A 15,614-nucleotide genomic window follows, 5' to 3' on the forward strand; every position below is an offset into this window, starting at 1 on the left:
TTATGATACTAAACTAGTGAAATCCTCTTTAATGTAAAGAGACTGGATTAATGCAATGATGCAGAATTACGTGATACTAGGGTTAGTACCCACAAGTATTACATTACCCATAAGATTACACGTACTAACCATCACATGCTCTTCCATTTGATGTGTAGCCACTATAGCAATTACACACATAACTTCCTTGTGTGTTTGCACAACTCTGATCACAGGGTGGGTCTGGCTGTAGACACTCATTGATATCTAACAGGAAATAACATCGTAATACAAATACATTAACACCATGCTCCATCTTACCAGTTTCACAGTGTTCACCAGTCCATCCTGGAGTACAAGTACATGTGTTAGGTGCTGAACATGTTCCACCGTTTGAGCACTCAACTTCACAGATTGCTGCAGAAGCATTTACATGATCAAAATTCAACCTAGCTATTATTTACATACGGTGACAGTCAGGGTATGTTCCAATATATCCAGCACAACATACTGAGCGATACACCACTGTTGAGCCTTGTCTTGCAACTGCAGGATTTGTAGATGTTTGTCTGCAAAGTAGTGCATACAAGTAAAAGCAACTGCCTTTTAAGGTGCCAAAATTTAACTTTTAATGAACACTGTTCATAAAAACACATTACACCAACAATATGCTGTTTGCTAAATCAGGTCAAGGTGCGCAGCCTATTTCTGATCAGCTCACTCCATTATTGCGTACATCATACATAGCAGGTTAATTTTGAAATAGAAAATTCTGCAGAAAAGGGAAAATCTAAGTTTTAAATTTTGAAGGATATATATTTCAAAGTCTGTGGTGAATTTTAAATAAATGGAAATTCACGTCACAAAGTACAAGATTCGTATACGTGCTTGCCAACAACTGACTTACTGATAGAATAATCCCCATTCCTATGCACTGGAGAGAAGACTGGAGGAGTGTCAAGTGGAGTAAATTATGCATGGTACTGCCCAAGCGCAACATCACACTCGCTCGCACGCACAACTTTGTTTGAGATTTTTAAAATTGCTAATTAAGGGGCATGGCAACTGTTTCACTTGCGAGACAGCATGGCAGCTGTTTCGAGAATTGTGAGCAAAACAATTGCTACACCCCTTAATTAGCAATTTTTAAAAATCTCAAACAAAGTTGTGTGTGCGAATGAGTGCAATGTTGTGCTTGGGCAGTACCATACTAGTTCAATCATGCCCATGTTAGAATTGCAGCAGACAGAATCAAAAACCCAACAATGTCAGATCTGTATCAGCAGTTTACTCACTATTGATGCAGTAATGATACTGTTTCAACCATTACTATCCCTAACACCACGGCAATGACGTGTCTATGCACTGAAACTAGGTTGACTAGTGCACGATATTAAATCACAGTAAAACAATAAGAAGTGTTATATCCCTACTGTGCCTGAGTTACCAAAGCACAGTAGGGATATAACACTTCTTATTGTTTTACTGTGATATAATATCGTGCACTAGTCAACCTAGTTTCAGTACTTTTTCTCGATATGATCCCTACTCTAGTTGAAAATTCCAAATTTTTGTGTATACTTGTTTGTTAGCTTTTTTTGTAAAATGGAATTATGACTGGTGAACCCACGCATACTCCATCAAAAGACGAAATAGTATCGTACGCCCCAGTTATCAATTATGGTCTAAAGATGCAGTATCCATTACGCTTCATTGTTTGCCGGTTACACAGCATTACGAATCAAGAACTGTTCGAAATGCGCCTCTGCAATCAAAATAGCCACTATGAAAAATACGGATGATTTCCGTTATACAAACCTAGGGAAGCCATCATGCGCTATCGCCAAAGTATTCATTAGTGCGCTTCATTGTCCTATTAAGAATCATGAAATGCCAAGAGAAATACATATCTGCAATCAAAATAGCCACTATGGAAATGCGGACAATTTCCATTACAAACCTAGAGAAGCCATCGCGTGGCTAGCTATAGCTACCACCGAATCAACACCTTGCGCTTTCAGCAAAGATGAATGAGACACAAAGGAGGACAATGGTAAGTCCATGAAGAATGCATGGTACACACCGCGGCATGCCAAAAGGCACATCTCGGGCCGAAGCAACGTCGAACAGTGAAAAAATCAAGCCCCTAGCTGCAGCCATTATCGAAGTACGCTTGTCTGAAAACATCAGTCAGTCAGTCAGTAGAAAATTCTGCTGAATAATTTTTTTATAAACAAATTCCATAGCAACTTGTTGAAAGCATTTCAAGTCGATCTGAAGGCTTTTGTGGGCTTAGATTTACCTAACCAGTACTGCCTTATCATCATCAGGAAAAATTGAGGCTGGTTTCTGGGTGATGCTAGTTTGTGACTCCTTTGTGATCCCTACTATACAGTTACTATCGTACTGTATGATAAATACAATTCTTCACTTACCGATAAGCAGTACACCTGCTCCATCCTAGAAATCCACAACGTTGAGTATATGCTTCAGTAGAATACTGTGTTGTGTGCTCATAATAGGTATGGTAGGTCAGGTATGATTCAGTACAATGAGATGTCTGAGAGTCACTACAACAATAATAATTATTGATAACAAAATTGTTACTGATTCAGTTGAAAACAAAGACTCTTGTTTATTTGTAAAGCTGGTATATCAAGTCTGTCACATATAATAATGTTTATTGAAAACCATTTATTAAATAAGAAACCTTATTTTGTGGCCATGCACCTATGCATATGTACAGTAGATATACTATGAAGATCCCACACTTACTTAGTGTCACCCTATACTACTCACCTCTTGTGAATAGTTAGTATTGTAAATAGAGCAAGTAGTAGCAGGTTCATTTTTCCAAAGCACTCTCAAACTTACTTGTACAGACAGTATCTACACATGGAAACAACAGAACTAAACATTAAAAAATTACACAGATATATGCTTTAATTTTGCAATGAACAAGGTTGCGATTAGTAAAGGAATGTATGTATTGTTTGCTAAAAGTTTTGGAAGGTAAGCATTTAATACTTATGAAGAGCATTGCTAGTCTGTTTGCATCTTAAGTAACTAATATGAAATCATGACTATTCAAACTAGTAATACTGTAATCAAAATTAATATTGAAATCCAGATACATAATAATTATATGAAAGCTTCTTCTTAAGTTGTTTTTTGTGGGGACCTGGCTAAAAGTTTAGCTAGTAGTAGTAATTGTATCTTAAGCATATATAGACAATGGAAAGATGAAACGAGCAAGGGTAAGAGCTACATAATCTCTTCTAAAATTCAGAAATTCAATGCACGTACTGCTGGTGATCTGATAACTGTTCATCGCACTATTTGCTAAACAGGATTTTGTAAGGATTATAATCAATTTAGCTACTAAACGCATACTGTAAATACATTATTGGACAGAAGCTGTTTCAGTAGCAACAAACAGTCAGTGGAAACAAGCAATCAGTAATTGAAGTTATGGTTTTTACAAGTCATACCTTAGTTTATGGTTACCAGCCCACATAAAATCTGGACCCCAGTTTAAGAGGTGTAAGTGCATGTGACTTGGTAAAATAAAGGCAATGAATTTAACTACTGCAAAGTTTAAGATACTCTATAAGAGCAGTCAGGGATTTTGATAGAGCAGTTGCATGACCTTTGACTCTAATATACATGCAGCACTAATTTTCTTTTGAATAGCTATGCTTCTGTTACTAGTAAAAAAGTACCTTTAGTTTCACACAGCTGCAGGCTTTGTCATCAAGTCTTCCTGACCCAATGATAACAAGAAGAAAAGTAACAGAAGATGAGAAGTGGTCTAGCTGCATAAGACTAATGTAACATCAACCACTAGCCTGGCAGCATCAGATAATGATGATTGAAAACATGGATTACTCAGGCAAATTTTAAGGTCAAAATTTCAACTTTGGTAACTGAACATTGGTACAGGCTGATAGTGGTAGCATTTTAACTTGCCTCCGTGACTATAAAGCTGGTCCTACACTGGTAAGTTTTAGTTCAAACTTTACATCTCCACATAATGAAAAGCAGTTTTCCCAGCACTATAGTCTGGTAACACTCAAAATTTGTACAATTGCCTCTTGTTCTGAGTCTGCTCAATGAAAAGCTAGAAACACAGGGTGTATTAAGATATTACATTAATTTTATTACATTGCTTCGTTTTCTATTGCTTATTAGATTCCTATTTCATTTTCAAGTTATTAGCTAATTTAAACACTCTAGACAGTGGGTGTCTGGATTCATTGGAATGGAATAGTGAATGGTGGAATGGACTGGAATGGTAATTACTTATATTTGTGCTAGCGGCATGCTGATGACTCGAGATAATCATATAGCTATATTATTCACCTTTCCACATTTTAAGCCAGGCAAACATGATTATTTCTCATCCCGCCTGCTTACCTCACCGCCTCTGATTTCGTTATTGCTGATATATCAATCACGTGCACACGTATTTGATGCTACAGTAAGAAGGCTGGCTATCATTTTATAGCACAGCAAATGTCACTTGAACCTCAGAAACGGTTGTAAAATGTAACTACTAGTTCTTATAAAAGGCTTTAGCAGTAACAGACAGCTTGATTTGGAGTATTGTCTTTAATAATGAATAATGCCTCCAGTGCTGGTCACTGTAAAGTGCTAACAATACTATAATAATAATGACAATTAACCGTGTCCCTCCCACTCTGAAAATCCCGAGGAAAATCTAAACATTATCTATGATGAGAAACAAGTAATCAAGTTTTCCTGGCCTTATATTTTTTCATTTTTGAATGAGCTCAATGCTCTTCATTTATCCCAAAACTGTAGGGACTATCTACAAGAGCGCCCCCACCATGACACTGCGTATCATATAGCTAGGTCACAGTAGCTTAGCTAGTAGACGGCCATCGCTACCCCCACACAAAAGCACGGTGAGTCTGCACGTCGAGAGCACATACACGTAGCTATTAGCTAACAGGAGATTACGTAGCAACCTATACAGTATCCACTCTTCAAGTTAAATGTGTCAGTTAGCTACCGCAATAACAATGAATAGCTACATTCAGAAGGCATCACAGTTAATAATAATCATTTAATATGCATTCTGATTTCTGCTTACTTTTTGGGCAGTACTAGTATAGTACAAATCAGTCAAATGATACTATAATATCCTGCAGCAACCACAGACCTAATTGTGACCTTAGCAAAATTTGAAAAGTTACGATGAATTTGGAAAAACTTTGGATATCCTAGATGCTCGTAAACAGGTGTGGCTTATCAATTTAGCACCAAACCTTTTGGCCTTATGAATACATGCAGAGATTTGTCTCCCAGATTATCTGACCTCCTTTATCACATAGCCATATGTAGCTAAAATATATATTAATCTGATATAGAGCAGGGGAATGCTAGGCAAAAGTGTTTTAATAACCTTGTAGTTGTAGCTAATTAATCACACTACATGCATGCACATATCCATGTAGTGGACAGTATGTAGTTTATACCCACAAGTTAGCTGTGGGTATAAACTACATAGACTACTACATAGAAGTGACCTTTTACATGGCAGCTTTACTGCGTGAAAAGATTCCATGCACATCACATGACTTCTACAATAGTAACAACTGACAATGCCTTACATGCATGTGGTTGCATTTGTCACCACATCATATAGGATTATCACAAAGGAGCTTAATTAGTGATATTTATTATTATTTTTAAAGTTAACTAACACGTCACATAATGGAAAGACAATAATAGTCATGTGGGCACAACCCACATCCCATCACATGACAGGTTATACTTCAGTATGAGATAGAATATCTGCTTTCTGTAACTTGCATTTATAAAGCCAATTAGCTAAATGTTTAATAAGTGATGAAAATTGTGTAGCCATAGCATAACAGAATACAAAGTTATTACACATGAATTTTGAAAAAGTATACACAAATTTTATGTGCCCACATGCACATGCCCTATTTTTGCAGGCTTAGTTACATACATGTTAACGTTTTCAAATTAATATGTTTGTTTGTGAGCATAAACAATAATGGTTCATGGTTAGCTATTTCCGTGTATAATGATCTTTTTCAGAGACCGCTTAGTAATGATGCAGTAATATTCAGTTATATGCACACTTAGACTACAACAAGTTTGATACTGAAATTTTACTGGCTGAAAACGTGGTCTCTAAATCTTGCAGAGTCACACTTATGTCCAATGGAGACCACACTCTGAGGCAATACGAAACACGATAATTATGCGCCTGTAACCATAGATATTATATACTACGGGTGCGTAGTATATAATATCTATGCTGTAACATTGGCAACACAGGCATTTAAATGCTAGTAACAGCCGTATTGAATTAGAGAGAGGTGTATAGTGGGCTTGTTTGTACTGACTAAACATTACTTGTTTACAAGCGGCTGTCGAGGCACAACAACAGCAACTCTGAACAGCAAGAATGAGTTCAGGGAGTTGTAAGTACACTACTTCGAAACATAGCATGCGCCCAAGGGGTCGTCAACGCCCACGCAAACTTCTAAATTGTGTACAAGAATCCTAATATTTGAGTATTTCAGCTGCATTATTTCAATAAATATTTTATGTATTTATAATTGGATTTCTCAGATGGTGTACGAGAGTCCCAAGACTTTAGCTACCCCTTGCATGCGCCTGTAACATTGGCAACGCATGGGCATTTAAACGGGTAGCAACAGCCACGCTGAGGTCCCGCCATGTAGGGAGGTGTAGAGGACTTGTTTCCAGTAATTAGCCATACATTTCTCATTTATGCACTTGTCAATTTCCTGCCCCACCCCCCCACCCGGGGGGGGTGGGGGAATACAGGGGATTTGACAAATCTTGTTGTCAAATTCCCCACCCCTGGGGAAAAATCAGCTGTCAAATCCCCACTATATCCCCACCCCTTTAGTAGGGGATTTGACAACACCTTGGGTTTTGGTTAAGTAACCTGGTTTGCACCTGCAGCTAGCAAAATTATAGCGAGTATGATTTTATTGTTTAGAAATGCATCTACTACGAAAATCGGTCAGTGAAGTGGACGACTGTCAATTGCCCCAGGGGTGGGGACAAGAACCAATGTCAAATCCCCACCTGGGGTGTGGGACCCCCGGGGGTGGGGCATGAAATTGACAGGTGCATTACAAGCAGCTGTCAACTCAAGATACAATAACGAGTTGTGGTCTGAAACAAGTTTAGACACTGGGTTCTACGGGTTTTAGAATACTCTCTGGCTCGGGCGCTACAGCCCAGAGCCTTCGAGTTTTCTAAATCCCGTAGCTACTTGTAATAATATACAGTTGTTCAAGAGCGCCTTGCAACCTGCGGTTTGCATTGCTTAAGTAATCCGCGGTTTATCAGTGGCTTTATGCAAAGATATTTGATATGTCATGTGACTTTGTAAGCTTCACATGTAGCTACACGCATGGTGGCATTGTACTACGAAAGTAAATACTGGCTTTATGGTGATAGCTATTCTAAGCTGGAGAAACATATACAACTGCGCAGTAGCTAGTTAGCTAGATCACTTTAAGCGCAGTTGCACCCGAGGCCGCACCTTTGCTACAGGCATAGTATAACCACTAGTAGCTACCAGGCGCTGAAAGCCAGCTACATCTACGCAAATGCAATCAGTAAGAGTAGTATTATACCGGTCGGTAAAATATGGCCATAATTACACCCCTAACTGACTACGCCAGTAGCTATGTTGCTACTTCGCCGTGCCGCGGCTGTAGATAAATTATCGTGGGCCAGTAAGCCAGACCGCTACCTCTCCCCCTCTCCACAAAGCGGTCTGGTGCACGAGCGCTATCACATTGCCCGGTGCCATGATGGTATATAGTTCATAGTGGGTCATGCGGGATAGCTATAGAATGAATTAACAACTACTGCACGCATCGTCACATGTGTAATGACGCACATATGATCGCATCAATTATTATAACTAGCTAATCATTCCCACTCACTTTTTATCAATAGTGGTTAGCAACCTTCGTATGTATTAGCCAGAGTAATAGCTAGCTAATATTCTTCAGCTACATTAAACAGATCAATTCAAATTTGAAAAAAAAAAATAGCAATACGGAGCATCTCTGGATCCGGCATATTCCGGACGCTCATAGATGGGTGTGGCTGATCAAGTCAAGTGTCAATCCCCTTGTGGTTGTGTTGTTTATTACAAAGGGGTATACCTTCCGGATGTTCTATTTCTATTTTTCCAACCCCAATTCGTTCCTTTCAACTATATTTGTGTACGTTTGTGGCTTGGTGTAACCTTGTTTCCTCTTTCTCCATTGTGCACTTGCCTCTCTTCTATAGACAGCTTTGGCGACCATCTGTTAGGTTGCTCTCATGGTCCTACGAGAATCCGTTGTCATGACACCCTTGTTAACATCATTTATAATGCCCTTTCTCAAGACAATCCTGGTGTCCTTAAGGAACAGAGGGCTTCATATGATGATGGCCTGTGGCCTGGTGATATCTTTCATCCTGATTTTCAACACGGACGTTCTGCTTACTTTGACGGCTCTGTACGCAGCACTATTTAGCCTGCTTTCATTTCTTCTTCTGCTGCATGTGCTGGGGTAGCTGCTGCAGCTGGAGAGTTGGCCAAGGATGAGAAGCATTTGGCAGCTGTGGAGAAGGCTGGTTCTGAGTTTGTTTCTTTGGTAGTGGAGTGCTTTGGAGTGTGGACCCCTTTTGCCCTGAGGATGTTAAGAATTATTACTGACCGTACCACCCCTAGAAGTGGTGTTCCTTCCAAGCTTGCAAGAAAGAATTTATTACAACAACTTTCTGTTGCACTGTGGCAAAGCAATGCTAAAATGATTTTAAGATATTGGGCTCTTCAGGACAATGATGATGATAACAATCCCCTTTTTCCTTGATTGATTGCATTCCTATAGTAGTAGTAATAGTAGCAGTAGTAATAGTAGCAGTAGTAGTTGGCTGTGTAGTTGTAACCATTTAATTCTTTCAATTCTTCCAATAATTCTTTCAAACCATTTAATTCTTTCAATTGTAGTTGTAACCATCAATTCTTCCTAAAAAAACAAAAAAAAACTATATTAGTATATAGCTATGTATATTATAGTCATTCAGTCTAGTCGAAGTATACAGGTAATGTATACTAGCTAAGTGACTCCTGCATTGGCTTTATAAATAGCTATATCAGAGGAGGTATATTAACCTTTGTCATCAGTATCTAGCTGGGGTGTTAATGACATTCACCAGTAACAGAAGGCATTAGTTTATGCCCAACCATGGGGATATCATCACCTATATGTATCATAGCTCTACGTACATAAAGCACACAACATTAAAAAAAACATACAAAACAAAACAACTATGCACACAACAAAGCACACAACAACTGGCTAAACATACAATGACAAAATAATGCAAATACAAAAGAATTGGTTAGCTACATCTGAGTATACAAAAATTGGTACAACAGATTTCTAGGGGTGGAGCGACAAGCTACAGTGTACACAGAGAGTATTATAAGCGAAATAGCTAATTCCAAAGAATAATATATACAAAGTAGGAGAATCTATATAAGTTGATGGAAGGATGCTTGTGAGGTAAGGAGAGGTGGTGAGACCTAGTAAAAGAAGGGAAGAGTACTATAGCTATAAACCCCAAGGAAGTGGTAGTGAAGCATATCATAAGGTATATATTTCCGGATCTGGTCAACTGAACTCATGACAAGATTCCATGGAAGGCTCAGACCATTCATGACTATGCCGTACAGTTGTATCTGCTTCAGCATAGCTAACAATTAAGTAACATGTAGCCCAGAGCCAAAATCATTAATTGTGTGGCTATTATGTCTTTCATTGTTTATAGTGGCTTTCAATCATACCATTGTGCATGATATTTACTAGCTTAGTTACTGCTAAGGAAAGTGCCAAAATTAATAACTATCATATATTCAGATCTATGAATCGTCACATGTACATGCTACAGTATATCCAATTAGTTAACAAGAGAAGTTACCACAACTATGTTGTCACAACAACACACTCACAATGGATTTAGTGCATGGCTTGTGTGTAGACAGACACAATGAAATACTGTATGCATGCCAAATGGGCTAAGTGATGAGAAGTTATAAAATTTAATGCATTCAAGTTTAGGTAGAATGGAGAAAAATCTAGGTCATAGCTGTTGTGGCTCCATTAACTTAGGTCTAGTCTGCACGTGTGTCGTTGAAGGATCCAGTCACATAGGTCTGGGATCTTTTCTACATTTCAATACTGACTCCAATCTTCATGTGCAATAGCCTACTTGTTGGTCGCTATAGTCATACTTCCAATAAAGAAGTATTACAACCTTAAAATAATTTATCATAAACTTTATGAAAGCTAACTGATGTGTTCATGCAGATGATTTTCAAGTTATTGCCTTTATTTTTTAGTCACATGTATTTAAATTCTCTAATAAAGCTGAACTTGTGACTGTTGCTATGTTATACAGTATCTTTTCAACTATACAGAAATAAATACCAAATAAAAATCTTGATTGGTTAAAAGTCTTGACTGTTAGAAGTCTTGGTATGAGTAACAGGCACTTTATGATACAGGTAAGACCCACCTGATCAAGAGTCAAGACAATTTAAAATCGATCATAATTTGACAATCTCAGTCTCTCTGAAAGTCTCAAAACTATTTTAAAGGCACAGTCACTTTTGAGCATACTATTATGACATAATAGGTAGAGCATGTGCCTGCATGTGTGGTCAAAGTATCATGTTTCCTTGCATGGCACTGTATAGCTATACCTGATCAAACTGTTTGCTGACTCTTTATTGCCTGGAGGTTGGGGCCATTTCTAAACATAAAGGTCACAAGACAATTAAGTTTTTTTATGCTTATATACGTATACTATGTGTTTGATTTGCACAGACATTTTGCACATTACATAAATGTAATAATTATATACAAACTGAACCCTTCCCTCTTAATGTTAAACTTTCAGTAGCCTGGTGGATTTCAACTATTTGTGATACTCTTATTTTCATGCAAAAAATCATTACATTTCGTGATAAAAATTTTCATTGTAAAAATATTTTCGTATAATTTACGTGAATGACTGCTCTATTAGAGTAGTTCGATCTTGTATAAAAATTTTCGTGCAAGAAATTTTCGTACAAGTGTTTGCATATAAATATTATTTTACAAGGAAAAGAAGCAAATTACAGTAGTAAAGTATGTGCATAATATGCAGTTACATGTAGCTATTGCCTGGACTAAACTGCATGATTAGCTACAGTACATCTACAGTGTTAAAATTTAGGTGCTACCATAACACCTATAATTTTCTAAAAATCAAGGGGGGTGTTGTTGCAACACCCTTGAAAATAATAACCACCTTAAGAGGTTTATAGTCACACCCATTGGGTGTTACTATTTTGTAAATTTCCTTAATTGTTCATTGGAACACCCCAAACAGAGGTCTTTCACCTCATGATAGGGTGTAATGTTGTGACTGTAATTGCATACAATTACTAACACTCTTAGAAGTGTGGAAAAAACAATTGAATGCAATTAATTTATGGGCGAAGTGATTTATTGGCCCCCATGACAACAGCACTTGTCCTGAACTATCATGCAAGATAAACACCTGTAGTTTAAAGTGGACATAATAGTTACAACAGTGCCAGATTTTACAAAACTGTTACAATTTGCACATCAGGCAAAATCAAATGTCACGGTAGCCACACTACCATAGTAGTGCATGGTTTTGAGCTCAAACTACTTGAGGCTGGTTTTAATGGTGCAGGTGGTGTTAAAAGCTCAATGGAAATTTCTGGCCTTGGTAAGGTTGATTGTCTTTGGGTTGACAAGAATTGGTGGATGGCCTATTTTAATATTCTGTGTTGATTTTGCTGCATATATTCTGGGTACTAAGGAGCCAGCACAGCTCTGTAACGTCATGCATGTCTGGATTTCAATCATGGTCTATATTTTTCTCATTCCTCTACATCCCACCTTCCACCCTTTGTGAGGAGCCATGATACTACCTCTGCTACAATAAAAAGTGTATTTGTGTGTACATGATATGCTCTAAATGTGTTAGCGTGCACTCCTGTGGTGTATGTGATGTGTAGGAGATCATAGTTCACATTTGCCTCATTAAATAGCAAATGTGAACTATCATCTCCTACACATTATATACCCCACTCAAGTACATTCTATGCATATCACATTTAGAGCTGACCACATATGCACAAATATGCATTTTATTGTAGTGAGCTATAGCTTGCTCATTAAATTCATCTGATTTTCTTTCTTATTTGGCAGGAACTCTACAAGTACCTGAAAGGTAATAAATTGATGCATTTCTGGTGTAAATTTCATATTCGTGCCTTGGCAAGTTATAATAGTTTTAAATCTAAACCATTTATCTCAAAACTTCTAATATGTGATTTGGATTCTATTTTCCAAACAATAGTTGCATAAATGTTTTTCCATTGTGCTAAAGGAAACTTATTTACTATGCATGAAGTGCTGCACTTCTGCATGTAGGCAGCATTGACAGTACATTTCATTGATGAGGTGTAATGGGAACACCCTTTGCACCTACAAGGCCACAAGTAAAAGTTTCTTTGGTAGTTAGTTATGTTATAAGTACAAATTGCAATTTACATAATTATAAAGTGTAGAAAGACAAGCAAGTAAGTGTATTTGTAATCCTGTTGAATTACTGTATTTCACAGGTCATAATATGTGTTTCCAGAATAAACCATTAATGAAAATGTAGGGATAAGAGGAGCTCCACCCCCCACGAAAGTGTCGGAAATTAAAATGAAGGCAGTGTACCCCACCATATACACCCTGAATTTACACCTCTTGTAGCACCTTTACATTCTGGTGTTATATTTCTTGCAGCACCGTAGCACTCTTCTTTCACACCCTCCAAGTGTCACTACAGCACCTTTTCTAACACCTGAAGGGAGTTGTTTTTAAACATGCAACTGGACACCCCTAAAGGTGCTTTGGTTACACCTGAATTTTAACAGTGTATTGGTATTTATAGATAGCATGCAGAAATAAGACAGCTTCACAAAGCTTCTGGTATGGATCTTGTCCGCAATGACATCATAATTGACAAAATGCCGTGTATAGTGTGGGAACTTCGTATGTAATCACTAAAATGAACTTTGTTTGTGGATTTCACAACATGTAATTATTGGATAATAAAGGTAAGAGGCTAGTTAGCATGATATGGCACTGCGAAATAGTCCCCCAGATGAAACCATGCAGACTTAAGTTTTGGTATCGATGGAAAACCATGCGCATTTGTCTTGAAATTAAGTATGTATGCCTCACCTTGCCCCTTGCTGCAGTATGTGAACATTAACATAGCAAACCACCATCTCTCCCAATACCCCCCTGTACAAAGTGTCCACACTATCGGCCGCCTTTTAACACTTTGACGTCAGTGCGGATAAGGTCCATACAAAGCTGCTCATGAACATTGTATATCTTGTGATTTGACCTCTGTAAGGTTGATCATCTAGTATTTGTGTAAAAGGTATGGTGTACATACACTGCTATAAATAGAATGTTAACCACAAATTCAATTTTTAGCTGCCTGTGGTTACATGTGACAGGAATAACACAGAGGTGTTAAAAACTTTCTAAGCATGAATCAACCACATTCAAAACTTAGTACAAAACAAATGATAGCTCATTACCCTTGTACGTATATTCTTAAATTCCTGAAAAAGGTCATCACAGAAATAGTATAACAACATGTGAGCCTTTATCTATTGATTTAATGTAGTTCAACAGATACTAATGAATGGCTGAGCCATTTACGCTGGATGGAACCAAAATTTATGGCTGCATAAATGAAAATGAGGGCTCATCTATTATCTTGATCATGCATTAAGGTGATCAGTTGCAGTATAGTCAGGCTCTCTGTGCTCTGCAGTGCTTTATTTAGACCAACCTCATTATAGAGGCCACCTTTAGTAAGTTCCAAACACGTCTAAAGTGGCAGTGGTACTGCAAGTCATGGCCATTTGTAGACAACATAATAATATAATGCAAGCACAAAGCTTTAGCATGCATGTATGCTAAACAATTTACTCATTTATACAGGCACAATACCAATGGAAATGACTGGTTAGCAGCTATATAACATATCTGTACAATCTAAATTAGAACCTATACAGCTGTATTAAGGCTATTTCTTACCATCGATATCAGTTTATACTCATTGAGAGTGTAATATAAGTCAATTTCCATAGCTAGTGTCTCAGTATACCAGGGTACATGCAGTTCTTGTTGACCCCTTCATGTTTTATTATCATGGGTTTGTATATAAGGTTATTATGATTATGATTATTATTATTACTGAGCAGTCAGCCCTGCTGGTGTGCTCAGATTTGCCCAAATACATGCAACACAATTACAATAATGATTGTAGTCCGGTTCTAAAAATGTCAGCATCTGCAACTTCAATAAGATCTACTGGTAAAGAGTTCCAATCATTAGTTTTTGAAAAATAACTATTTTGGTGTGCTGTGGTAGATACATGTGGTAAGATGTAGTGCAGTGGATGGTACTGTCTTGTGGATTGTGATGTTGGTAGGTAGCATGGAGGAATTGTAAGTGATATCTGTTGGTAAAAAACTTTGTGTAATGTTTGTAGTCGAGATAATTTGCGGCGAGTCTGGAGAGTTGGCCATGATAGCTGATTTAACATTGAGGTGACAGAACTAAGTCTACCATAATCACTCATTACCCAACGTGCTGCTCTTCGTTGTACTTTTTCTAGCTCTGCAATATCTCCAGTTTGGTGAGGGTCCCAGACGTCAGATGCATATTCTAGTTGTGGCCTGACCATTGTTAGACAAGCAGATTCTTTAACTTGTTTTGAGCATTTGTTTAAATTGCGTTTCAGGTTAGCTATACAATGCACTGCAATTCTTCAAAGAATAACACCACAAAATGTGTATAGTGACTTTATCATATCAACATTTCTAGCAACTCTACTATAGCCGGCGCCCTACCTTTTGAAGATGCATGTGCTGTCCTCCATGCAGTTATAGCCTACTGAGCTATGTAGATAGCAAAGTCATGTATGATTGATCATAGAAACAGCCAAAAATACTGTGTAGTCAGCTTAGATGATCAACCACAGTGAAGCTTCTTCTATGATTTGTTTTTTAATGACTATAAGATATGGGCAGTCCCAAAGGCTGGATATGTAACAACTTTAAACAGGCTGTAGCTAGAACCAAGTTTCCTACAGACACCCCTGTACAGACCTTCAGCACTTGTGCTGTAAAGCCTTAAATAAATAAATAAAAATATTCATTGCTTTTTATAACTTTTTATTATTATTAGCACTTTACAGTGACCAGCAGTGAAGGTCTGACAGCTTCTAATGACATTCAGCCCATTACATAATAAGCTACCCGGTACTGTATATACGAATACGTAGTATAGTAATAGTGGTAGCTACTTACGGCCTGACCGGCTAACACTGTAAACTAATCCATTACACACACATTAACAGTACTTGTGCCAGTCGGCACCTCCGAAACCACGTGATTCAGATTCCACACTCAAATCAGTGCCGCGGATTCTTGTGCTATA

At 37.8% G+C, this 15,614-nt stretch overlaps 1 protein-coding gene across 1 annotated transcript in view; it reads right to left on the reverse strand.

Moving 5' to 3' along the window:
* Positions 1-8,076, reverse strand: part of LOC136255850 (fibrillin-1-like) — a 69,639-nt gene extending 61,563 nt beyond the window's left edge. Inside the window, exons 1-6 of the mRNA XM_066048737.1 lie at positions 7,968-8,076; positions 2,779-2,868; positions 2,415-2,549; positions 448-548; positions 301-396; positions 130-246 (exon numbers count right to left, since the gene is read on the reverse strand). Coding sequence (XP_065904809.1) covers positions 130-246; positions 301-396; positions 448-548; positions 2,415-2,549; positions 2,779-2,828 — 499 coding nt within the window. The 5' untranslated portion in view covers positions 2,829-2,868; positions 7,968-8,076. The remainder of the gene's footprint in view (positions 1-129; positions 247-300; positions 397-447; positions 549-2,414; positions 2,550-2,778; positions 2,869-7,967) is intronic.
* Between the last annotated feature and the right edge of the window lie 7,538 nt (positions 8,077-15,614).

Source organism: Dysidea avara, chromosome 5, assembly GCF_963678975.1.
Source record: "Dysidea avara chromosome 5, odDysAvar1.4, whole genome shotgun sequence".
In the NCBI taxonomy this organism is placed as follows: Eukaryota; Metazoa; Porifera; class Demospongiae; order Dictyoceratida; family Dysideidae; genus Dysidea; species Dysidea avara.